Source organism: Pogona vitticeps, chromosome 3, assembly GCF_051106095.1.
Source record: "Pogona vitticeps strain Pit_001003342236 chromosome 3, PviZW2.1, whole genome shotgun sequence".
NCBI classification, from domain to species: Eukaryota; Metazoa; Chordata; class Lepidosauria; order Squamata; family Agamidae; genus Pogona; species Pogona vitticeps.
The window spans coordinates 118,228,076-118,254,178 of record NC_135785.1 but is presented as its reverse complement, the minus strand read 5'-3'; the positions used below and the strand labels follow the sequence as shown (position 1 = coordinate 118,254,178).

The window sequence follows — 26,103 nt, the reverse complement described above, 5'->3', positions numbered from 1 at the left end:
AAATGGACATACTTTCAGACCAGTCTCCTGAAATATATGGCATTACAGTGGTCTGCTTGTACTGGCATATTCTGCACATGCGAGAGAAGCCCCAAGTGAAGCCATAAATGCCACAGGAAGCTCTTCAGTGACATGATTTACAGCTCAGAGAGTCTCCATAGAATACTATCTTCCCAATTTACATCTCTGGGATGTATGGGTGCCTCTTGCCAGGCAGATCTTAACTAGAGGCAATTAAACTGGAGCACCTTTGATTCTTCCCTTCGAAGGGAAGATTATTCCTCTTTTAATGTCAAAAACCAGGTGGCTTTGCCTGCAGCTGAGATGCAAGGAGGTAGCCCTGGAGTTGTTTGCTTCTTTTTTTTTCAAGCTGTAAAAGATGAAGCAGGTTTGTTTTTCCTTTCAGGTCCAAGCAGGTGTGGGATGCTCTTTTGCCACAAGTCTATACCCAGAGGGGTCTTCTTGCACGGCGAAACACCAGATGCAGCTCTAGTGAATAACGCAGCCTGAGATCAAAGGGATGGGACACTACAAATTCTGTTGCATTGGATATTTTGCTCATCGTGCAAAATATGTCATCGTTGCTCAGCGGGGAGCCAGTATTTGGAAGGAAATCACAAATTTAAAGCAGGTGCTGGCTGAGGTTTTCTAGCTTTTTTTTGCCTTGCTGTCATCAGCCAGCTGTTAAACTGAACCCTGGCCTCTTTTCTTGCTCCAACTCTGTTAGCCGCCCAACACTGCATGCCTCTGCATGTTTACACAGAAACAAGCCCACTCTGGGCCTTATTCCTTAGTATATGGGTTTAGGACAGCAGCCTAAATGAAGCCCCAGAGGCTCATGTCCCATCAAACTATTGTCTCCCCGAGTTTCATGAAAAGGGCAGAATGTTTGAGAAAATATTCACAAAGAAGGCAGAACATTTGTCAGTTGTGTCATGTAAGTCTGACACCAAAGTACAGCAGCTTCTAAGCTCAGATATCAGGAAGGTCTACAAAGGACAGCAAAGATGCTGACCATTACAGAAGAAATAGCATCACAGCAGAAATGGGCAGTTCACGGTCTGAAAGGGCAGTCTGGCTCAAAGGCACCTACTCTCTCTCCTCATCCTAATCTCTGAGCGGGAGGACCTTCCCTGCAAAGCTCCTAGCATAGCTCACCATTGCCAGATGAAAGGCATGTTCTAGGCAGCCTTATAAACTCTTCCCAAGCAACAGGGAAAGTCATGAGGTTTAGCTTATGTTCTGTACGAATGGACACACATCCCCACCCCAGAGTGTGTCTACAGTCTTCGGCAACCCTGTGAGTCCATAGTGTGGGGAGAAAGGGTTCCCTAAGGAAGAAAGCACGAAAAGCACACAATGTTACAGTTTTCTGAAAACCCAGCATTCTTGTAAGAAGTGTGTTACAGTTTATTTTTCTGAGACATTGCTGCCACAAAAGCTCAACAGAAGGTTTTATTTCATACAGTGAATGCTGTGTGAATTAAAAATAACAGACTAGTTTTAAAACAGGCTGGAAGCAGGGAGGGGATGCCTCTAGGGAGGAAGAAAAAGTACACCCAGCATAAGAGCAAGCACTTGGGGGGGGGATGTAACATGGAGAGACAGGACTATCATATGGTGTCCTTGGAACTACAGAACTGATACCCAGCCTTCCCCACAGAGGGTGATTCTGAGCTGCTGGAACTGGGACAGCAAAAATAGCAAAGAGGACAGAAGTGATTTTGGTGGTTTCCGTGGATGGGAAGATTTGTGCCCGTTTCCAGAGAAAAGGGAGGCAGGTGATGGCGGTAGCAGTGGTGATAGGTAAATCCCTCCTGATAAGATGTCTTAAAGGTAAAGGTAAAGGTTCCCCTTGACAATTTTTGTCCAGTCATGTTCGACTCTAGGGGGCGGTGCTCATCCCCGTTTCCAAGCCATAGAGCCAGCGTTTGTCCGAAGACAATCTTCCGTGGTCACATGGCCAGTGCGACTTAGACACGGAATGCTGTTACCTTCCCACCGAGGTGGTCCCTATTTATCTACTTGCATTTGCATGCTTTCGAACCGCTAGGTTGGCGGGAGCTGGAACAAGCGACAGGAGCTCACTCCGTCGCGTGGATTCGATCTTACGACTGCTTGGTCTTCTGACCCTGCAGCACAGGCTTCTGCGGTTTAGCCCGGTATATTATCTCTCAGTGCGAACATCCAGGACAGGACAGAGAGCTTGCCAAGATGAATCAAGCCTCACATCCAAGTGAGAATATGATGATGTGACCAGATACAGCCTTCAATATGTTCTAAATATCTACAGTATGAGCTTTTGGGGAAGAAAAGTGAAGGATCTTGGGTCACAGATCATTTTTTCATTACTTTCTGAGCCAAAAGGCAAAAATAGTGATATGAAGATGGTGTCATCAGGAAGGGTTTCACTTTCCAGACCACGGTCTGCACTTTAGTGAAGATGATTCCTGATGACTTGCACCTTACAGCATGAAGCAGGATGTGTTTGCTAAGAGTCTTGCAAACTGTGTCCTGCGGGGGAAGGAGATAGTATTCCAGAGGACAGGAGACAGAAACAAGTCATAACACACTAATCAGTCATCTCTTTCCCCCCCCCAAAAAAAAAAACTGGAGTTACAAGCTTGGTTGATGAAAGGAAGGACATGGGTATAGCATATCTTTATTTCAGAAAGAGTTTTGACAACGTCAATCTAGTAAAATGCAATCTAGAAAATGCTACAGTTATCTGGACTCTTAGTTGGCTGGTGGGCCCTGCTCATCGATCATAGAATCATGAAGTTGGACTCCTGTTGCATTGTGCCACTCTATTTGCAAATGGTTGTTTTACTTTTAATAAAACAATCTGCACTGATGGTGTATTTGTTGTCTTGAATTTCCTAACAGATTTGGTGAAACAATGAGAGTCCTAAATTGTTCTACCATGATTTGTCCAGAGCTTGGAAATATAAATTTTTTGGACTACAATTCCCAGAATTCTCCAGCAAGTATGGTCACAGATTATGACAGCTGTAATCTTTAAAAATATGTTTCTAAAGTTTAGATGCTATGGAATGGGCACCAGAGGCAATAGAAGCAAAATGATGAAAAGACAATCATTTGGAACATACTATAGTACACTCAGTTTAAATGATTATTTTTTGCAAGCTCTCACAAAACCAGGAAATTTGGCCACAGATTCTGTCACTAATGGCTTTTTAGCAGCTAAACACTCTAAATCCCATGCTGGTGTCTTTTCACAGGTTTTCTTCATAATAAGACAAAGCAGCCCATTGGGCCTCTCCCTGTGGAGGCTAAGTTTAAAAGTTGGGGTGAAGGGAGAGATTCGATTATTTTATCTGCAGACGGAATAACATGATAATGTTTGTTTGTTTGTTTGTTTATTTATTTATTTATTTATTTATTTATTTATTTATTTATTTATTTATTTATTTATTTATTTATTTATTTATTTATTTATTTAAATTTATACCCCGCCCCTCTAAACCATGTCTACTCGGGGCGGCTTACAACATAAAAATCAATATAAAATATATATAATCATTAAAAATACAATTACTATATTAAGACAATTAATTTAAGAAAAAATTACCAAGATGGGGTAGGATAAGGAAAGAAGAAATAAAAAGACTTAGTTGACTGGAGGGAAGGCCTGCCTAAATAGCCAAGTTTTTAATTGTCTTTTAAAAACACCCAGCGAGGGTGCCAGCTGAATTTCTGTTGGGAGGGCGTTCCACAGCCGAGGGGGCACCGCCGAGAAGGCCCGGTTTCTAGTTTTTTCCTTCCGAGCCTCTCTCGGCGTCAGGCCCCTCAGCCATCCCTGCTGGCTATGGCGGGTGATTCGGGTAGATCTGGGTGGGAGAAGACGATCTGCCAAATATTGAGGTCCCAAACCATTTAGGGCTTTATAAGTGATCATTAGCACTTTGAAGTCGACGCGGAAATGGATGGGCAACCAGTGCAAAGCAGCCAGAGTGGGGGAGATGTGCTGATGTTTTCTCACCCCACTAAGTAGCCTGGCTGCCGCATTCTGGACCATCTGAAATTTCCGCTTTACTATAATGTTCTTATAGTACTGCAAAAGGGGGATAGCTAAATCTGGTCCTGGGAAAAGTATGATGATATTTGGGAATGGTCAGATTATCGAGATATTTAAAATGCTTTGGAAACTCCAAATATGAACTAAAATGGATTGGTGAACAAGTTCTACAAGCATTTAATAAGGAATATTGGAAATCAGTGTCCTTGGTTTAATCTATAGAGAGGTCTAGTATATGAAATTTGTTTATAAGCAGTGAACTAGTTGTGTGTGTGTGTGTGTGTGTGTGTGTGTGTGTGTGTGTGTGTGTGTGTGTGTGTGTGTGTGTGTGTGTGTGTGTGTGTGTGTGTGTGTGTGTGTGTGTGTGTGTGTGTGTGTGAGAGAGAGAGAGTGTGAAGAAGGCTTGAAAAAGGAAGGAATATATTGCATTAAACTATAACCCCCCTAATAGATAGATTCCCAGGACGTCCGGAGGGAAATAGGCTTGAGTTCCTTCTCTCAGCTATTGATATGCAGATCACCTGTCGGGTTGCGAAGTTCTGTGTTGCAATACTTTGACTGCGGAAGTTAAAAACCAATTAGATTGCAGTTCCCAGTTGTATGTATGCCAACATGTTCTAATGGGATATTGAAAGTTAGAAATTTTAAGGTTTATACTTATGTGACTGGCCTAAGGACCGTAAATAAACTACTATTGTTGTTGTTGCATTAGATTTGTGTATACTAATTTAAACTAATACATGCACACACCATCACATTCAGCTATTATGACTATAGTTTAAGTGGAAATACACGCCTGCTCGCCATACGGCACAAGATTTTGGGACTAGGTGCCCAGTTTGGGAAGCAGCGCCAAGAGAAAGATGGGATAGAAATCAAATGCATCAATACAGTGTTTAGAAACGCCCTGGAATGTCCTGTGCCTTGTAGTTTTTGCAGCTTGTTACAAATGAATGTATAGAGAAAGAAAAGAAAATAAGGGTCACTTTAGTTTTGTTAAAATATCCAGCTTAAGCAACAATCAGTTCTTTTGGAGGAATGGTCCAAAGAAGCCTTCCAGAATGTCCACTCCTGAGACTGACCTCCCGTTTGAAGTTCACACAGAACTGACGTGGCACACCATCCGATTCTTATCATGCATCAGCAGTTACTGTATATCAATGTCTGTGGCTGGTGCTTTTTCTTACAAAATGAAGCCCCCCCCCCAAAAAAATACATTTTACTTAAAAAATGGGAGAGGGATGGTTAGATGCATTCACCAGTCAAAGCCCCTCTTGTTTTGCCAGGGAAACTCACGGGGGGGGGGGAGAGATAGGGTGGCCCACTTACACATCACCCAAAAGGAGGACAAACATTCAAATGGAGGGCTGTCATTTGCCCACCCTATTCCACAGTCAGTCCTGCTATTTAACATGATGGCATGAGTGCAATCCCTGAGCTCTGATTTAAAATGTCTGCTGTTTTGCATTTGACTGTGCATTACTATGTATATATAAATCTTTCTATATATTAACTCTTGAGCAAAGGCAAATCAACCCTGAGTGCTCACTGGAAGGACAGATCCTGAAGCTGAAGCTCCAATACTTTGGCCATCTCATGAGAAGAGAAGACTCCCTGGAAAAGACCTTGATGTTGGGAAAGTGTGAAGGTAAGAGGAGAAGGGGATGACAGAGGACGAGATGGTTGGACAGTGTCATCAAAGTGACCAACATGACTTTGATCCAACTCCGGGAGGCAGTGGAAGACAGGAGGGCCTGGCGTGCTCTGATCCATGGGGTCATGAAGAGTAGGACACGACGAAACGACTAAACGACGACAATGAAAGGCAAATGCGAGTGCCTTGCAGTTTCAGTCTAGAATCCTCTTAATCAGCTTTGACATGGCATTTTTCTGCTGTATAGATCCCTCCTGCATTCAGAAAACCACTGAAATCAACTGGCATTGGATGTCATGTTTGGGGCCGTTTGGGGAGTCAGAGTTTAAAAAAACCAACAACCCAAAACCTCATGAATCCTTGGTTAGGGGAGCAGTGTGCCTGTGGGCAACCGTGTTGCCAATTCACCTACTGTCTGGTATGTTGCTTTAATATGTGCACCCCCTTCAGTATTTGGTACACATAATTCTGGGCACTACTTTGGACAACAGTCTTGTGCTGTGTTTACAGCAAAGAAATGCTGTGTGATCAGGGTGTGATCTCACAGGGTAAGAAATCTCAATTTGGATTACTTGTGGAGTGTTCCAGTACAGCCTGTTTCCTGGCAATCGCACAATAAATGAGGAAGTGCACTCCAGCCTGACCCACAACCGTGCCCAAGTGGGACCTTTTTAGTCTAATTCGTAGGGCTCCTACTTTTGGGGGCTGGGCTGGAGTGATTCCCAGGGTCACGTCTCCCCAATAAAATAAGCTTTGCCAGTGGGATCAGGCCTGCACCTTTCAAGCTGTCTGATGTCACCCTAATTGGGTCTTTCTCTTTTAAGGAAATGCACCTTATTGCCCAGTGTGGCCAGCAGGTGGCATACTTTATCACAAGGACCATCAGGAAACAGTGGTTTGTGCTGCAGAAGTATATCTTCTCTAGCCCCCCTTCCTCCCCATCAGGACAATGAAGATGCCCATAATCAGGGAGATACGTATTAAAAGCTGGGACTCCACAAAGTGCTTCCCATGTTCTGTAGCTATACATATGCAAATCATATGGATGATATTGTATTGACAACTGAATTGATTAAGAGGGAAGTAAAGGCTGTGAAACCAACATGAATTTGACCAAACTCTTGGAGGCAGTGGAAAACAGGAGGGCCTGGCGTGCTCTGGTCCATGGGGTCACGAAGAGTTGGACATGACTTAATTACTAAACAGAAGGCTGTGAAAAACTGGAGTGCACCTGGTCCAGATGAGCTGCACGGATTTTGGTTAAAGCATTTAACAAGTCTGCATCAATGCATAGTAGTGCAATTTAATCACTTACTTCAAAATTCTACAACTGAAGACTGGATGACAACAGGACGCCTGTTTCTGATAATAAAAGATCACCAAGAGGGCAATGTACCCAGTAATTATCCACCAATTACATGCCTTCCAACAATGTTCAAGCTCCTCAAAGGAGTACTTGCAAAATCAATATATAATTATTTAATTGAACACTCCCTATACCCAACTGAGCAGAAAGGGAACTTCAAAAAGTTCAGAGGCACAAAAAAGACAGCTGCTTATTGATAAAATGATACTGAAGAATGCAAAAAGATGAAAAACAAATCTTAACATGGCCTGGATAGACTATAAAAAGGCATTTAATTTCTTGCCACACAGCTGGATCAACACCTGCCTAAAAATTTTTGGAATTAGTCCTCAAGAAAAAACAAGGAAGAATGGAAAACTGTCTTAATGGCCCATGGTGAAGAAACTGGGGAGGTTAGCATCAAAAGAGGAATATTTCAAGTGGGTTTTTTGCCACTACTGCTGTTTAACATCTCACTAATCCCCATGTCAATAATTTTATATAAAACTGGATTGGGCTACCATAGTTCACAACAAGAAGGAAAAATCAATCATCTGTTATACATGGATGACCTAAAATTATATGCAAAAATTTCCGCGGAGATAGAATAACTCTTAAAAACAGTGCAAATATTTAGTGAAGATATTCAAATTAAATTTGGAATTGACAAATGTGCAGCTCTGTCTATACACCATAGCAAGATCCAAAAACTAGATGTAATAGAGTTTAAAAATGGCAATATTATGAAATCACTATAAAGTGATGAAAATTATAAATACCTTGGAATACTAGAAGCAGATGACATAGTGCACACAAAAGTTAAAGAACTGACTGAAAGAGAATATATCAAAAGATTGCAGAAAATCCTAAAATCAAAATTAAATGGTAGAAATACAATCAAAGCCATAAACACATGGGCCATTCCAGTAATTAGATACCTAGCTGGAATAATAGATTGGACCCAAAATGAATTAGAAGAACTGGATCAACAAAAACATGGAAACTAATGAACATGCATCACGCACTACATTCAAAAAGTGATGTGGACAGATTATACTTATGACGAAAAATCAGAGGCCATGGATTACTGTAAATATAGCAGGTAGTAGAGGAGGAAAAAAGAAACCTGAATGATTATGTCAGTACAAGCAGAGAAAAATTACTTAAGGCAGTGAAAATTGAGAATGTTTTGAAAGCAGAAACAAAGGCCCAATATACAAAATAACAATTTGAAAATAAATAAAACAGCTGGAAAAATAAACCATTACATGGACAACACCTGAGAAATATTGATTTAAAGCATGATCATAATTCAACATGGGCATGGCTAAAACTGGGGACCCTTAAGAAAGAAACCGAAGGCTTGATTTTTTGCTGCCCAAGAACAAGTACTCCAAATGTGATGAAAGCTAAGATCTAAGGAATTAGTGATAACAGCAAATGTAGACTCTGCCTAGAAAAAGATAAAACATTCACCTCATCTGTGAATGTCCAAAGACTGCACAAACAGATTATAAAATTAGACATGATAGAGTGGCAAAATTAGTGCACTGGTCATTATGCAAAAAATATAACTTGCCAGCCTTCAAAAACCCATGGGAATATCAGATAGAGAAGGTGTCAGAAAATGAGGAAGTCAAAATCTTGTGGCATTTCTGGATCGAAACTGATAGACACCTTGAACATAAAACACCAGACATAGCAGTAATAGAAAAAAGAAATGTCTGGATCATTGACATTGCAATTCCCAGGGATGCCAGAGTTGAAGCTAAAGAATTGGAAAAAACTAACAAAATACTGTTCAGAGATTTGGCAATGAAACATCTCGCTTGTGGATGAAACATACCTCAGTGGTCCCCATAATCATTGGGGCTTTGGAAACATTATCAAGAAATGTCACCAACACTTTCTTGCAGTACACTCTGGGAAACTTTTTAAGATGAAATAAACCATAGCTTAGATTGTCACAATGGAGCATCAAATCAGTTTCTGTTTGCAGAGAGCCAGAGAGCCAGAGAGCTTTCAGAGATATACAAAACATATAAAAGAACAAGTTCAGGCAGACTCTTTGACCTAAAAGCAAAAGTACAATCCAGCACATTCATTTATTTAAAAAACAACCACAACCACCCTAAAGCAGTAGCTGGAAACCTGTGGTTACAGCCCACCACCATAATGTTGGTGGTGTAACATTTATCAGCAAATTACTGTCATTCAAAAAGTTGGCACAGGCATTCTCTTATCGCAAACCAATGGCATGGTGTGGTGTGTGACAGGAAATGCCCACTCTGATTTCACACCTTATGGCAGTTCACTGCTAAAATTTAACACTGCTGACATTATGCCAGCAAAAATACACAATAGGATTCTGGCCATTGGTTCCATGTAAGTAAGTACAAGCAGGTAAGAACATCCAGTCTCTGATTTTAAAAATCTAATCTAGCAGCTGTAGGAAAGGATGTTACCTTGTAAGCAATAAAAGTGATGGTCTCCTAATTTTATTACACAGTCCCGTGGCATTTTATTTACATATTGTGAGATAATATATAACAGAAATACAACAAATATATATAGAATATCTTACCTTCTCTCTCCTCCCTCCATAAACTGCCATTGTTCCTTTACTCTGGCTAAATAGTCAAGGAAAATGAGACCTCCTAAAGCCCAACATTAGACAAATGAGCTCTGAACTTTAGATTCTTTCTCCAGAGATTCTAAGAAGCCACAATTATAAACACTGGCAAATAGTTTACTAACAGTCATTACATCTCTCTTTTCAAATAGCAGTCTTCTCTGCAACAAAAGGCTACTTCCATTCCTAAGCCAGGACAGGGCATAGCATCTTCTGTACTGGTGATCAGGTCTGCTAATTGCTATGGTAGTAACCTAACTAAAAGGGGCTCAAAACAGACAAATCCCTTGTCCGTGAGGAAAAGTGACAGACCTCCAAGAGGAGGAAAGGGTGGAAGAAAAGGACACCTAGGAAAGGTTTCCCTATTCACTGGCAACAGCAGAAATCTTTGGCTCCTGCCATTACTAGTCCACCAAATCTGGGAGCTTCATTCTGTGACTGCCCCACCGCCCAGCCCCCTCGGCGTGCTTCCATCTTGAAAATCTAAAGACAGCAGAAGGAGTTCTCCTTCTTGTTCTGTGGAGCATCACAGCTGGGAAACAAGGATGGGGGCTGTGTCAGATGTGCTTTCTTCAGCCAAGCTTTCTGGCTCTTCCAAGTCTTCTCTGACAGGCAGGATGATACCCACGACGTTGTCCTCGAAGTGCTTTTGCCTCCCTGCAGACAGTGCACTGGCCGGGTTCCTAGCAGCATCCTGTTCTTTGCTGCCTTTGAAAAAGGTCCTCAAATATCCTGCAAAGGAGCTTGGTCTTCCTCCATGGGCTCCCTTGCAGAACATGTATGTTTGCCCAGGGTCCTCTATACCCATCACAGGTACGGCCGTATTGTAGGGGTCCCTGCGTTGCTCTTGTCTATTTGCTCTTGTTTCTTTTCGTTGCTTACTGAGCAGGAAATAGGCCAAACCAGTGAGCACCAGCATTGTGCCTGAAAATTGGGCAGAAACAAAGAAACTCCAGTTAGCTGCCCAAGGGCTATATTTCAAAATACAACTGGACGCAGGCGGAGAGGCTATCCAGGAGGGCGGGGCTCCCGCTCACCTATCCCCCAATCAGAGTCCTAGCTTCAGCTGCCTCTTGACTCCCACTTCTAGCTGCTCAAATGGGGTGGACACAGTGCAACCCTCACAGGCCCAAATGCACCCCCCACCCCCATCTTGCTTGTGCCCTCTAGGGTGCAGGGGGAACAATGTCGCCATGTTTGGAACCCTGCAACCATCCCTGCCCCCGACTCCCTCTCCCAATTTAAAAACAATATGGTATTTTTGTCACTATGTACCACAAGGGTGTTTTTTTCTTTTAAAAAAAAGAAATAAAGAAAAATATTTTGGGAGAGGAGAGGACATTGTTATGGGTTCCATGTCTGCCCCATCCCAGACCTCTGGGAGTTGCCTGCCCCATCCTAAACTTTCATACCTCTGCATACCTGGAATGTTGCCATGCACAATGTACTAGGGGGGAAAAACAGTTGTGGAACAAGTTATTATTCACTATGGCACCAGGAGGCATAGATGACTTTCCCCTTGCCAGGATATTTACCCTTAATTTCATTCATTCATTCATCCATTCATTCATATCCTTTCTCCTTAAAAAGGACCAAAGGCAATAAATAACTAGACATAATAATTCAGAAGTATCTGTCCATACTTTGTTGTTGTTTAGTTGTTAAGTCATGCCTGACTCTTTGTGACCCCATGGACCAGAGCACACCAGGCCCTCCTGTCTTCCACTGCCTCCCGGAGTTGGGTCAAAGTGATGTTGGTCATTTTGATGACACTGTCCAACCATCTCGTCCTCTGTCATCCCCTTCTCCTCTTGTCTTCACTCTTTCCCAACATCAGAGTGGTATCAGCTGCATATCTGAGTTTGTTGATACTTCTTCCGGCAATCTTAATTCCCGCTTGGGATTCCTCCAGTCCAGCCTTTCGCATGATATATTCTGCATATAAGTTAAGCAGGAGGACAATATACAGCCTTGTCGTACTCCTTTTCCAGTTTTGTTTTTTCTTTGCTTTCTGTTTTCTCTTTTAATTCAGCCATTCCTTGAGGGTGGGATTGTTGTGTACTGAGTCCTGCTGTTCTCCATTTTGGATTCTTTTTGCTGCCTGTCTGGCTGTGTCTCCATTTTGAATATTTTCTCTTTTTTTTCTTGATGGGGAGGTTCTTCCATTTCTTTAAGTTATTTTTGCTGCTGTGAAAAGAACTGAAAAAATGGAAGAAACATTCTTGGGTTTAGTTTTTTCTCTTTTTTTCTTATTTCTTTGTGGAATTTCTCTGTTGTTTTGGTTGTGGGGGCTTTGATTGTATTTTTTGCTTTTTTGCTTTCTTATTTTGGTTTTTGGGAGAGGGGGCTGTGTGCATGTGATTGAATGCATGTGCACATGTGTACATGTTTTTTTTTTTGTTCTGTTTTCTTTTGCTATTTTTCTTTGAATTGGTGCTTTCCCTATATGAATGATATTTTAAAATTGTTATTTGGTTAATTTGCTGCATATTTATTCTGCTAAAGGTTACATATTTGGTGTACATTTGGTACATTTTGATGGCTTTTCTTTTTCATGTACTATTGCCTGCTTTGAGATTAGATAGATTCTCTTGCACAGAAGAAATATGAAAAAAAAGTGCACATCCCTTCTGATCAGATCATTTAAAAAATGTTTTTCTGCATCCTTTCGTTAATTTTGGAAAAACTTAGAGAAACCATTTTACAAACAAGTGAAAATACAGAGCGATAAACATATACAGTACAATATATCCAAGGAACCTTTAATATGAATCTTCCAGAACTGTGTCTTCTACCATGGAGGGCTTTAGGTTGTGAACTGCCAATTGGCATTCACAATAAAGGAATACCAGGTGTCAGTGTTGTCTTGCTATTCCTTTCATGACTCTTTGGATGCATAAGTTTTTCCGATACGGTCACTTCCCAAAACCTTTCTCCCCATCTGCGGATTAAGAGTCCTGTTGAGATTTCCAGCAAGTAGCTATTTCAAGCCATGCAGCTGCTAGTAACATAATAAGCAAATCCTTTCTCGGTAGGTTTGTGTTTTCATCTTTGAAAATGGAGAACAGAAGAAGGACACTACAGAGTGTGATATTTGACCAGAGCTTGGAAAAATAACTTTTTTTGGATTACTGTACAGCTCTCTGAATCCTCTAGCGAGTATGGCCAGTGGTGGATCCTGGAAACTGTAGTCTGTAAAAAGTAATGTTCCAAGTTTGGGGCCTTCTTTATCCCAAGGATACACTTAGGATTCTTCCAGATGGGGGCTCATTTTTATTGCCTGTTGTCACTTCCTTTTGTGCCACATGATTCCACTTGTCTCCAAGTGTGGAATTTACTGGAATCTGTGTATTTCAAGGGATATGAAAAGAGAAGGCAAGAAAAGCCACAAGGGCAATTGATTGCGTTCTCCTTCTGCACTGACCTACCCCCATTTTGGAATCAGGCAGACAAGCAGACCAACCAGCAGGGTAATGGCATCATGTTGACAACCCTAGCCCTCAAATCCTTGGAGTTTAAGTGATGGGGATGGCAATTATTTCTTTCTCTTCCTTGGTTGATCTCAGCCCTGCCATTGGATGGACAAAAGCAAAAAAAAAAAAAAAAAAAAAAAAGTTCTAACAAAATAATTAAAATTTCCAAACCAGACACTGACTTTGAAACAACGCAGTGCTAAATTCCACCCCAGGACCATTCTGGAAAAGAAAGAAACCTTGCCTTGCAAGATGGAAATGTTGCCATGCTTCACATCACTGTCCCCAGTCATACCAAGACAAGCCTTGCGCTTTCCACATGAAGGAGGATTTTTAAAATAACCAAAAATTCTAACAGCTGTTCAGAGGAATCTTTCTGAAGTGGGTTCCCAGCACATGGACAAAGGAGGGCTAGCACTCCCCCCCTTGCAGTGACCTCTTTCCCCCCCCCCCCGCAAACCTCCTTACCTCTTTTCCTCTTACCTGGAATAGTGACATGCCATACAAGCACAGGGTGCAAGAAGCAGGCTACAGAGAGCAGCAAATATGCCAGGAACTTCTGAAAGGCCCCACGACATCTGACTTGCTTCAAGCACATGTGCATCTTGGATCCAACTTTGGGGCTGCAGTGAAAGTGGAAGGCTGAAGCCAGGGTTTGCTATAGCTAATTGCCATGCACTTCCCTCCAGTCCATCCATGCCCCCCCACCCTCACAGTCCTTCCCTGAACGTTCTTCTATGGATCAGACCCTCTGGGCAGAGGTAGGGAAGAGGAAAGTGTGAAGTTAAAGGATGGGCAGTGGAACTCACTTGGAACAAGCCCCCAAGAGCAGGCTGGCAAAGTAGGCGACTTCACACACAGAAACAGCTACTCCTGAAATGCTGAAGAAGGAGAACTGGTTAGGAAATGAGGAGTGGGCAAAGCAATCCCCCCCAGTGTTCCAACAAAATGAACTAGAAAGGGGGCTTCACTCTCTGTGGAGTATCTGCTGCTATGATGACCGTCATCATTTCATTGCTTCTTCAGTACCACAAGGTGGCAGATCTCATTGCCTGATCAGCAGAGGCAGAAGGGAGAGAGAGTTTGCCCCCTCCTGTGGTCCAACAAGGTGGCGCAGAGGAAGGCAAAGCCAAGGACTGTAGCAGGGGAGAGAGGAACAAGATTGACACTTTCACCCCATACCTCACTGGGTTTATTCTTCTAGGGAAAAACATTTGGATTTATAAGAATATCAAAAGAATATGAATCCACTACGTTTATCATCCCTTTTTATTTCAGTCTCTTTCTGGTAAGGAACAAAGGAAGTGGTAAAGACAAAGTACAAACTTGGGATGTTAATTTAAAAGTAATTAATTATTTTCTGCAATACAGCATGTAGAAGGGCTGTATTACTTGCTGATGCCTGAATACTGTATGTGCTCCTTTTTTTATTCTTTCTTTTCTTCTCTTTTCCTTCCTTTTTCTCTTTTGTACTGATACATATTTTATCGATATATTGTATCAATACATATCTCCTGAGAAATCTCTATGTGGGACAAGTTAGAATTGGATATGGAACAAATCATTGGTTCAAAATTGGGAAAGGAGTACAACAAGGCTGTAAGTGTATATTGTCTCCCTGCTTATTTAACTTATATGCAGAATACATCATGCGAAAGACAGGACTGGATGATGGTGCCAGCAGCCACAAAATTAAAAGATCCCTGCTTCTTGGGAGGAAAGTGATGAGAAACCTAGACAGCATCTTACAAGGCAGAGACATCACCTTGCCGACAAAGGTACGCATAGTCAAAGCTATGGTTTTTTCAGTAGTGATGTATGGAAGTGAGAGCTGGACCATAAAGAAGACTGACCGCCGAAGAACGGATGCTTTTGAATTGTGGTGCTGGAGGAGACTCTTGAGAGTCGCCTGGACTGCAAAGAAAACAAACCTATCCATTCTAAAGGAAATCAACCCTGAGTGCTCACTGGAAGGACAGATCCTGAAGCTGAGGCTCCAATACTTTGGCCATCTCATGAGAAGAGAAGACTCCCTGGAAAAGACCCTGATGCTAGGAAAGTGTGAAGGGAAGAGAAGAAGGGAACGATAGAAGATAATAAACTTTATTCTACATAGCTATTTACTTATTACTTGTTTTTCTCTGTTTAGGTAACTCAGAAATATTACTCATCATCAAAAGAGTAACTTGTACTTTTTAGGGTTTCTTATTTTAAAAGTTTTGAAATGGCACAAGATCACTAAGAACCACCACCATACCCAGCAACATTTTAGGGCTAATAAATAAACGGATAATTATGTCATAAAGCAGTTATGTTAATAGTTATTGCAGTGTTCTGCATAAGAAACATTAATATAACCTCATTATCACAAAAATGAATGTATAACAGGTAATAAAATGATTTGTACCCTGTCACTCGAGGGAACATGTAAACTAGTATAACATCCATTTCATAATGAAGCATGGAATTCACTGTCATGCAGGAGCAGGTAATCTGTAGAGACCCAGGACTACAAACACTCTGTAAAGTGCCTTGACAACCTTCACTTAGGTTTTGGACTACTGACCAAATTTATAAAATAAATTTATAAAATAAATAAGCATCTCACAAATGGTTAAAAAAAAGTGTGCCAGCTCCAAGCACAATAAATCAGAAGTTTTTTTGGAAAAAAAATGTTTAATAATATAAAACAGGCCAGTCATTTAAAAACAGTATTAAAACAGTTTAGAAACACATAATAATAAAAAAGTACGTAAGCATGCAATATTCCATAATAAGAGTTCTTTCTTCTACCCAACTGAATTGCTAAGACCATGCCTAAAAAAGAAGGTCTTCACCCATTGCTGAAAGGAGAGTAACAAGACTGTGTGAAGATGAAGGGGCCTCAGGGTGCTGGGTCCATTACAGTCTGGTGGGGCATACTCAGTGTTATCAAACAGTTATTCAACAAACTGATCATGGAAATAGTTCCCATGAAGGAATTCAATGAAAGAAGTCTATTTAAACAGTTTTTGGGCACAACCAGACAGGCATTTAGCCCACTGCTTGGTCCACTGCAGGGGATCAGTTGATTAGCTTTTTTTTTCTGGCCGTCACATGACATAATTGTCAGAGCAAACCAAATCTCCCCCCAAGGGTTCCTACCCATACCTTTCTGGATCCCTGTCAGGGGTGTCTACTTTTTTTGGTGCGGATATTCATGTTCTGATTTGGTCCATTTCCAGCATGTGTGATTACTGGGAATGGTCCAAAAGTGGATATCAAGGATATCTAGCCTCCTTCCAGTTTGAATCTCATAGAATCATAGAATAATCGAGTTTGAAGGAGCATATAAGGCCATCAAGTCCAGGAATCCAGTGCAGAAATCCAAATCAAATCAGATCTGACAGATGGTTGTACAACTTTCTCTTGAATGCCTCCAGAGTTGGAGCACTCACCACCTCCCAAAAAAATTGGTTCCAATGTCATACTATTCTGTTAGGTTTTTCCTGATATTCAGCCTAAATCTGACTTCCTGTAGCTTGAACCCATTATTTTAGCCTTAATTACTTGTGCTACATCTCACCTCACTATTAGAGTCACACCATTTCCTTCAAATGTCTCATTTCTTGAGTAAAACACTTTGTAATTATCTGGTTGAAAATGCCCTGTTCAAGTCCACTTTAGTTCCTTGCCCAAGGTATTATTACATTTAAGCATTTAATTTCTTCTATGATTTCGAGTTACCTTACTGTATGCTTCCCATGTTCCAGTTATGTGTATTGTCTAGCACTGGAATTTTCCTTTAGCTTTTGTGTACACTAGCAACTAGACGGCCTTTCAGCTTTACTCCAGTTGCTTCATTAACAACAGTGCTATTCATACTGTTTTCATCAAGCTGGCCATGAGCTGCTGATGGTGCAGAAGAAACATGCAAGTTCCAAACCCATGACCAGATGTGTGTGCCAGATTTTTGTTGGTTTGTTTGTTTAAAGTAGGTTTCAAAAAATGGGCTGCAGATTTAGGTCAGAGATGGCTCTCCCTTGTTTTGTTTCAGATTGTCTCATTATTCTGTTTCCAAGGTATAAATATTTAGAAGTGTTTTACCATTACTTCCCACTCTTCAGTACTAACAATAGTTAGCTTGAGTGTCACTTCCACGGTCGGGTGAAGACCCTCTGCCACAGTCACCTGTCACTAGGGCTACTCTACCATAACTGAAAATATTAATTCCCTTCTGTTGATGTGACCATGAATTCCTGAAGAAGGTAGATATATCTTATCTGATGTTTCAGCTTTAACCATGTAGGGTATTTTTGTTCTTGCCTGGCTTCTACCCCTTTGGATCTACTGCCTTTAAAAAAAACAAAAAGTTACAGTACTTGAGCCAATATACCAGGCTAACATGGACAAAAGCAAAGAACTCAGCTATATGTGTACAGGAAGCCAACATTGTTTGAACTCCTCTGTAACATCAACAGGCTCCCCAGGATGGAATGATTGTGTTACACTAAGCATATATGTTCCTTCTTCTCACCCCCCTTGACATGACTGGAATCTCTGGTGGATGAACTCTTCATGCCAACATAACCTGGATGGTTCACAGGGTTGAGCAAGGAAGACCTCACCCTGCAATACTGAAGAGAGGCACACCCTTCTTCTGTCCATAAATTGTCCGTACAGCAGGGTACACTCTTTTTAAACATTTTTGTGTTACCGTAATTCAGATCTGGTCTGTGGGAGTGGAGCAGCAGAAGGTTAAGCAAGGGAGGAATTGGGCAAACAGAATATCACAACCCATTATTTCTTTTTTAAATCTGATAGCAATACTCACAGCAGGTAGGTACCCAGGCTCTTAAACTGCCCCTGAAGAAGGGTGTCTGTGCCCACACCAATGAGTACTGAAAATAGAAACAACAGACTAAGCACTTGTACAAATACTAGCGTGCAAACTGCTTCACATGCACGATCACAATAATGTTTATGATAATCCTACAAACTAGTTTGAATCTCAGATTTGTGTTGGCTGCCCTCACCATGTCAGGGATGAGTACCTTCAGTTTGGGGAGGAATAAAACAATTTTATCAACTATGCAGCACCTTCCAAAGTAAGGCTATAAATCTCACAGTGTCTTGCCCTCCATGCAAAACATAAAGGTAAAGGTAAAGGTTCCCCCTGACAATTTTTGTCCAGTCGTGTTCGACTCTAGGGGGCGGTGCTCATCCCCGTTTCCAAGCCATAGAGCCAGCGTTTTGTCCGAAGACAATCTTCCGTGATCACATGGCCAGTGCGACTTAGACACGGAATGCTGTTACCTTCCCACCGAGGTGGTCCCTATTGATCCCCTTGCATTTGCATGCTCTCGAACCGCTAGGTTGGCGGGAGCTGGGACAAGCGACGGGTGCTCACTCCGTCGCGTGGATTCGATCTCATGACTGCTTGGTCTTCTGACCCTGCAGCACAGGCTTCTGCGGTTTAGCCCACAGCGCCACCACGTCCCACATGCAAAACATAGGGGGAATTTTAAAAAACCCTTTTCCCACTCACAGTGTTCACTACATGACACTTGTTTTCGGAAAAGAAAACTTTGGGGAAATCTTGCAGATTTCTCAGAAGTTTCCTGGCCATTGTTTTCTGAAGAAAATGCAAGCAAGTCTGTGCACGATTATTAACATTATTGTGTAGAATGGCACCTTTCCTACACAGGATTCACCATGAAGGAGTAGAAGAAACATCTGACTATACAGGATTAATACAATTCTTGCACAGGATAGTGTATTTCCTGCACAAGATTCACCAAAAGGGCATTTAGCTGTGCAGGATCTGGCTGTTTCTTGTGTAGAAAGATAGGCCAAATAAATAAATAAATAAATAAATAAATAAATAAACAAACAAACAAACAAACAAACAAACAAACAAACAAGGGGAGGGACAAAAGAAGAGAAAGCTAGACTGGAGAAGCCACAAATTTTCACCAGTGTTAGCGGATGGCTCTTTAGAGAGTTTGGGCACCCTGAGACTTGTCAAGAACAAGAATTGCCAAGAACAAGAATTGCTGTAAGTGCTCATCACATCCCAACATCAACATCAGTACAATTATGGGGGGAAATGTGAGACTTCACACTAGGGTGCATGGCAGCTGAAGTGCATAAGAGCAACTTGGTTTCCTAAAGTGTTTCCATGCAATGGTGAAGGATAATTTGGCATTTGGCACAGAAGCAGACACACTCTTGAAAGTTCTGGCTATACAGCACACACACAAAAGGTATTCTCTCTACAGTACTGTAGTTCTAGTATCCTGCCTTAATGGGGGTGCGGGTGGAAAGAAAAGCTGAAAAATCGAAGGTGTCTCCAAAAATCCATAGTGTGTTGTAGCTGGGATGAGATTTATTTTAGGTCCACGTGGAAGGGTGGCCCTCAACTAGTCATTTTGGGGTGCTCCTTTTCTGACCCTGGGTAGCACCTGATAAGATTTGAACATGGATTTCCCTGGTCTTGTTCCTCACCACTTTCCTACTCTAGAAAACTATCCCAGCTAAGCCGTGCCTTCTGTTCTCAATTTTGCCACGTAAGATCTCAGAACGATACCATTTGGTGTAGTCAACTTTTTTCTAATTCATAGCAATCAGAAATTCTAGACCTGGTGCCTCAACAGTGCCTTTGCATTGTGAAAAATAAGATGGTGGAAACTGTGAAAACAATAAAAGACCTCGGAGACTCCAAATAGAAAGTCTGATCCAGCCATCTGCCCTGCAGCAGGAAATCTAAGAACTCTGGCCAGACTTTTCCAGGAAACCTCCAAAAAGGAATCTTCTAACGTCTCCCAAACAGGTTGTTCCATTTTAAACAGCCTCAACATTATACTGTATAACAGTGGCTTGTTCCATTTTTAAAGATTGTGGAATAAGCAGCCACAGATATTTCCCAAGAAAGAAAAGGAAAGGATAGGCTTTTCATTCAGTAAGTTAGAAGGCAGCCCACCAGTCCTAGAGAACAAGGAATGCTGAGAGTGTTGAGAGGATGCTTCTCAAATTTACAGAAAGCTGAGGAGGACAACTAACACCGCAGCAGACCAAACCATGATTTAAAAGGAGCTTGACAGGCTGAAGCATTGGGCCAGCATAAATAAGATGAAAGTTAACTTACCCAAAGTTCTGCGTCCATACGCAAAAAAATGCTGAGTAAAATCCTATTAGTTAGGCCAGCTGGTGTAACACAACTGACGTAAGTCTTATTGGCGAATTGCCACAAGCTGAGAAGTTAGTGCGGGCGTTTGCCTTTGCATGCCAAGGTAATTATTTACGCCTCCGTTTCAAATATAAAACCACCCCAGAGAAAAGGGGAGAGGGAGAGAGCTAATACTAATCAAATCTCAATTTTAGCCGTAACCACAGCATAAAACACCGAGGAGGCATGAAGGAGAGAGTTGGGGATTAGGCACTGTAAGGAGCTTTGTCTTGGGTAGGCACCGTTCAGAAAGACGGCATTAGTCTTTCCAAGAAGTTTGAACGATGGTGCCTGGAACATTCCATCCTGCTCCCTGGTTCCTTTCAGGGTTTAATCCCTGAAAAAAGATTTTCTCAGCCGGTTGTACAAGGAAACATTTTAGCCACATGCTCTGATTTCCCCTGCCAGCATTTGTTCCTTGAAACACAGGAGGGCATCCAAGACCTGGACAAGTTACTTTCTTGAACTACCATTGCTCAGAAACTCCCAACTGGCATAGCTAGTTGTAGCTGTAAGTAATTTGTCCAACCTCTGGGACTATCACCTTCAAGTCACTCAGCAAGTCAAAGTGTTTTGGGAGAAAACACATTCTACAGCAGCAATGTTTGTTTTGCGCATGGCAGCAAATGCTACCAATAATGACCAGGACTGCATGCTTCCTCTTTGCAAAAATCATCGGTAAATATTGGATTATGGGATTTGTTCTGTTTTTATTCTAGTTTGTTTAATCAATGCTACATTGTTTTAAATTCATCATACTGGTGCATAAGTGTTTTAAGTTATTACATTTAAGTATCTTATTGTTTTTGATGGAAATATTTGAACAAACAAATAAATAGAAGATTACAAACTAGAGACTCAGAATCAATTACAATTCTCCACTTGTTTACAACAAAACGGCATCCTTCCATGCCTTAGCAGTGTTCATCAGGGGATATACAGTGTATATGCAGCTAACAGCTGGGCATTAATCTGTCTCCTTAACCATCTCTATTTGAAGCAGTTCATCATTACATGCGCTACACCACACATTTTTCTCCAGATTACTCAATTCAGATCGAAGGCTGCAGTCACATTGGCAATAAGAACCACATTTAAGCAGCATTTAAATCGATTTATATTTCATCATTTATACAATTCAAGGGTGAAATCGATTCATATGGGCTGCAAAGAGAGTTTTTTTCAACTGGCTGGCAGGGGCTTTTTAAAATACTTCACTTTTAAAATCAGTTCTCTTCAGTGTGGTTTTGTGAGCTGATTTCAGCAGTGCAGCATCAAAACCTATTTAAATCAATACATCAGTTTCCATTCAGTTCATGTGAACAAGGCAACCAGTTTAAATACCACATGACTTGAACCTGGTTTTTGAGAAATTTGAACAGAAATTTATTCAAATTACAGTGTGACCACAGCCTGACAACCCCTTTGCAAGAGCAATGATTACCAACGCAAATTAGAATCTTCCTTTCACTTTACTGGGGAGGAAATTTTCATCTTTTTCCAAACATTATAGAAATTTTGAGCCAGGTGACACAGGGAGCCCCAGCCAACTCTCTACTTTTATGAACCCTATTCAGGGCAACATGTTCTCTGAAGATATAAGGAGCAGGGCAAAGTTATTCGGCATAATTGCCAGAATATATACGTGGCATATCTGTTTGAAGCATGCCTAGAACCTCCCAAGTCCTTTGCTGCTAGGAATGCAAGCACCTGCCCTACCTTGAATCAAACCATGGGCCCACGTAGTCTAGATTTTACCAAATCTAACCACCACCAGCTGTTGGGGGTTTCAGGCAGTGACTCTCCAGGGTTTCCTCCTTTTCCTCACCTGGAAATTCCTAGTAAACTCTGCTAGTCCTCCATCCGAGCACTAATCAGGCTCAGGCTTTTTTTTCTGCTTCCCCCATGGAAGAAATTGCAAAAGAGTGTCAGATCTCCTGCTCCTCCTCGCCCCCCCCCCCCACAACCTTCATCTGTTTCTTAGGGCAAGGACGTGGCATCTACTCCCTTCTCCTCATGACTCAGCCTGAGTGGATCCTTCCAGAGGCAGGGGGGGGGAGCACTGCATCTGCCTCACCCAGCCTAACTGAAGGGCTGGTGCCTCCTGCCCATACCAAAAAAACCTGAAAACATTCTTGACTATGTGGCCCAGGATCCTATTTACACTCACTTGGTTAGTACAATAAGGCACTTTTCACTGGTGTGCCTTTGATACTAAACTGGGAACTACAGTTGATCCAAAATGGGGCTACCAGGATGTGTAAATCTGAGCAGCCAGGAGAGCTGAGTGAATGACAGGTCTGCTTAATCCTAGGGTACGCTTTATAGCAGATTCTCCAATTGCTGGGTGACAGGGAGAGAATTGGAATTTGATAAAACACATGCATTTGGCTTCCTTACCCTTTGTTACATAGACAGAGACTTTGCAGAGAGAGACGTGGAGATCTAAACTGTACAGCATGCAGCGTCATTATTTTCTTATATTCAAATAAATGAATATAGCTCCAGTTTAGATTAGGACCATTATGGGTGAGGTTTGTCCCCCGCATTCATCCTCTCCTCATGTGGTAGCTAGAAAAGGAGGGGAAAGATTCTGCAGCCTGAGATGGAAGGGGGAATGAGGAAAAAGCTAGTTGGGGTTGCCAGGGCAGAAATTTCCCCTCCCTGTATCAAAAATGCTATGCATCTAGGATTCCTAAAGAATGATCTTCACCTCTATGATTCTGCTTAGATGGCTGCCATTTAAGAAAGCAAGACTGGCATGAAAATGTTTTTGTTTTGTTTTAGCAGTATCCCTTCCAATAAAATGTTTGGAAGTTTTATGCCAGTCTCTTATCAGTACTCATTTTTTATATATTTATAATGAAAGCAGAAAGTAACAAGTGAGGCAGTTAGGTTTAAAACACTGCAGTGAATAATGACAATGGCTTATTTTTAAAAACATCAAGGCCAGAATCCTGTTTGAGGAAGAAGGAGGTTACATCTAGTCCAGGGGGAATCATGTGCAGGGCTGGCAGGATAGCTGTCTAGTGACCGGCCATTCACTGCTGCATAATTAGTTGTGCAATTGCACAATTGCTGTTGCTCATGAAGATTTGTTTTCAAACATGACTCTGTCCAATATCCAATAATAATAATAATAATAATAATAATAATAATAATAATAATAATAATAATAATAATAATAATAATAATAATAGTAATAGTAATAGTAATAGTAATAGTAATAGTAATAGTAATAGTAATAGTAATAATAATAATAATAATAATAATTTTAACAAAGCAAACTTTCCAGGCTGTCATCCTCTCACTCTTTCATGTCTCTGTCTGAAGTATGAGTTCACATTAATTTTGCTAAGCCAATACCACAGGGGAAAATACCTCCATCAAAATTTAGCAAGATCTAGGAAGAATAACAGAATCCATGCCTGTAATGCAAAGGGGTAAAATTGTATTAAACCATGGTTCTCACCTGATCCAGTCGAGATCCCCAACAGCCGGCAAAAATATTCCAGTGCTTTCCAAAAAGTTATTTGACTCATGCTGGCAAAGCAAAAAAGCTTTTAATCCTTAGGATTTTTGGGACACAGCAGCACTTTATATACCATGTGTGCCCTGAGATGGCAGTGACCCTCATAGTAAAGAATTCATGAGCTTATCAAGGAAACATCATTCAAAACTAATAGAAAAACAACAAATCCCGCATAACACACTTTCTTTCCACTCTGAACTAGTTAGTACTGCTTCTTAAGGGCTCTGGCAGTTCAGTCGCACTGCCAGTGTCCTGCAACACTTAGTGGGACAATTAATGATTACAAACCAGAAAGGGGAATTGTTGCCTCAGGGCATTTTTCTCCTTGCTGCATTTCCACAAAGGTATCAGAAGCATACTGTACAAGAGTCTTGTTGCTAAACAGCTCACATTGCTACAGATTAATTGCTATGGGTAGGAATCAGAGGCTTAAGGGTTGGCTCTCTGCTGTACTCGTTCCCCATGTCTCTGCAGCATTCCCTCGATAGCTTGACCCACATCACTGAGCTTTGATCCACGGTTGCAGTATTTTCCTGACTGATAAGGCACCACAGAATTTGTCCCTCTGCTCAGTTAACCACTAAATGGACCTCAGCAGCATAGACACCACAATAGCCTGAATAAAGTCTATTGTAATTTCAACCACAGCTTATATTAAGAATGCACAGACTTGCTAGTCTTGAAAGCAGACTTGGTATGGAATGGGAAAAATATTCTAAAAAAATAGGAAAATAAAATATTTCCAGAGACTTAGAGATAAATCAACATTAATTTATCTCTTAAGTGTTGATTTATCTCTAAGGTTTTGATAATTTTTTTCCTATTTCTTGATGGGCTGGTTTTCTGACCAAATCAGCACCCAGCCACTTTCCAGTACTCATCCCTTCCATGAGGACGGATTGCAAAAACATTCTGGGCAGAGTCTGGGCAAAGAAAACTATCAACTGCACAAATGACCTATCAAACACCCAAATCCCACATATATTTAAAATTGAGGTGAGCTCTGCCTCATACTTTGCATCCATCAAAAGGTCTTGTCTACTATAGGGCAACACTTCATTTATGCTCCTGCCTTAGTCCATTAACAGAATGATCTAAGGGGCAGGTGGTGTCCACTGAGGCTAGTGGGGCACAGGCAGAGCCGAGCTATCCCTGTAGCAGAGGTTCCCAACCTTGGGTCCCCAGATGTTTGTTTGTTTAATTTTTTTACCCTTCTTTTCACCTAAAAAAAAAAGAGCCAAGGTGGCTCATATCGTTAAAGGACAATATTTAAAACTAAAAGCAATGAGTATACAAATACTAAAAAGGATCAAACAAATACCACACTCACAAAAAGGCCGTAAACAAAAGCAACACCAAAAACACATTCAAAGCAGTAAGGCTCAACTGTCTGTTAAAAACCCCACACAGGGAGCTGGTCACTGAGGGAAAGCTTGTCTGAAGAGAAAAGTCTTTGTCTGCTTGCAGAAGGACAGCAAAGATGGGGCCAGCCTGGCTTCTCGTGGGAGAGAGTTCCAAAACCTGGGAGTCACAACAAAGGAGCCCCTCTTCCAAGTCCCCACAATATTCTTGGATTACAACTCCCCAAAATCCTGGCCAGCACTAGGGGGGAAGGTGTTATCATATCAAAGGCTTCTGGGACATTTGGGACCCATGTTTGGGAAGCACTGCACGGAAGGGAACTAGAGGCAGTGCCACCTGCAGGACAGCACAGACGCTGCAGTCTGTCCACCTTGCACGCTGCTTTGTTATGAAAACTGGAGTTGAAGCAAAGGCTCAAGAGGAAACCAAAGTGCCTTGCAAACAGAAACCTCCCCTGACAGAAACCATGAATGCAACAAGTGACAGGTAAAGTTGTTAAATGTAACTCAATGTTATCAAGAACATTTAATTTCCCAAAATGTACACATTAATAACTCTCTTAATTTTCTCATTTTTTCCCCAGCAGCACATCTGTTAGTCTCCAGTTACGTTTTTTTTCCCATTGCACGTTTTATGTTCAATTACAGATCATCATCAACAATAAAAAGAAAACGGGGGGGGGGCGAGCCTGTCCTGCACTAGGAAAAAGTTAGTCTCACCACAAGACCTGGAATTTATTTATTTATTTATTTATTCTCTCTCTCTCTCTCTCTCTCTCTCATTTTTTCTCTCTCTCATATCTTTCTTTCATTGTACTTCCTTTTTTAAAAAAATCCTTAGGTAACATGGCCTAGATTGT

General features: G+C 41.4%; 1 protein-coding gene across 1 annotated transcript; it reads right to left on the bottom strand.

Annotated features, from left to right (window-relative positions):
• Positions 1-9,520: 9,520 nt before the first annotated feature.
• TMEM72 (transmembrane protein 72) lies at positions 9,521-24,630 on the bottom strand. Its single transcript, XM_020808768.3, has 5 exons — positions 23,823-24,630; positions 17,957-18,023; positions 13,953-14,024; positions 13,627-13,766; positions 9,521-10,594 (listed from the first exon to the last, which is right to left on the bottom strand). The coding sequence occupies exons 1-5, from the start codon at positions 23,890-23,892 to the stop codon at positions 10,197-10,199; spliced, it is 747 nt and encodes a 248-aa protein (XP_020664427.3). The 5' UTR covers positions 23,893-24,630; the 3' UTR covers positions 9,521-10,196.
• Positions 24,631-26,103: the final 1,473 nt, after the last annotated feature.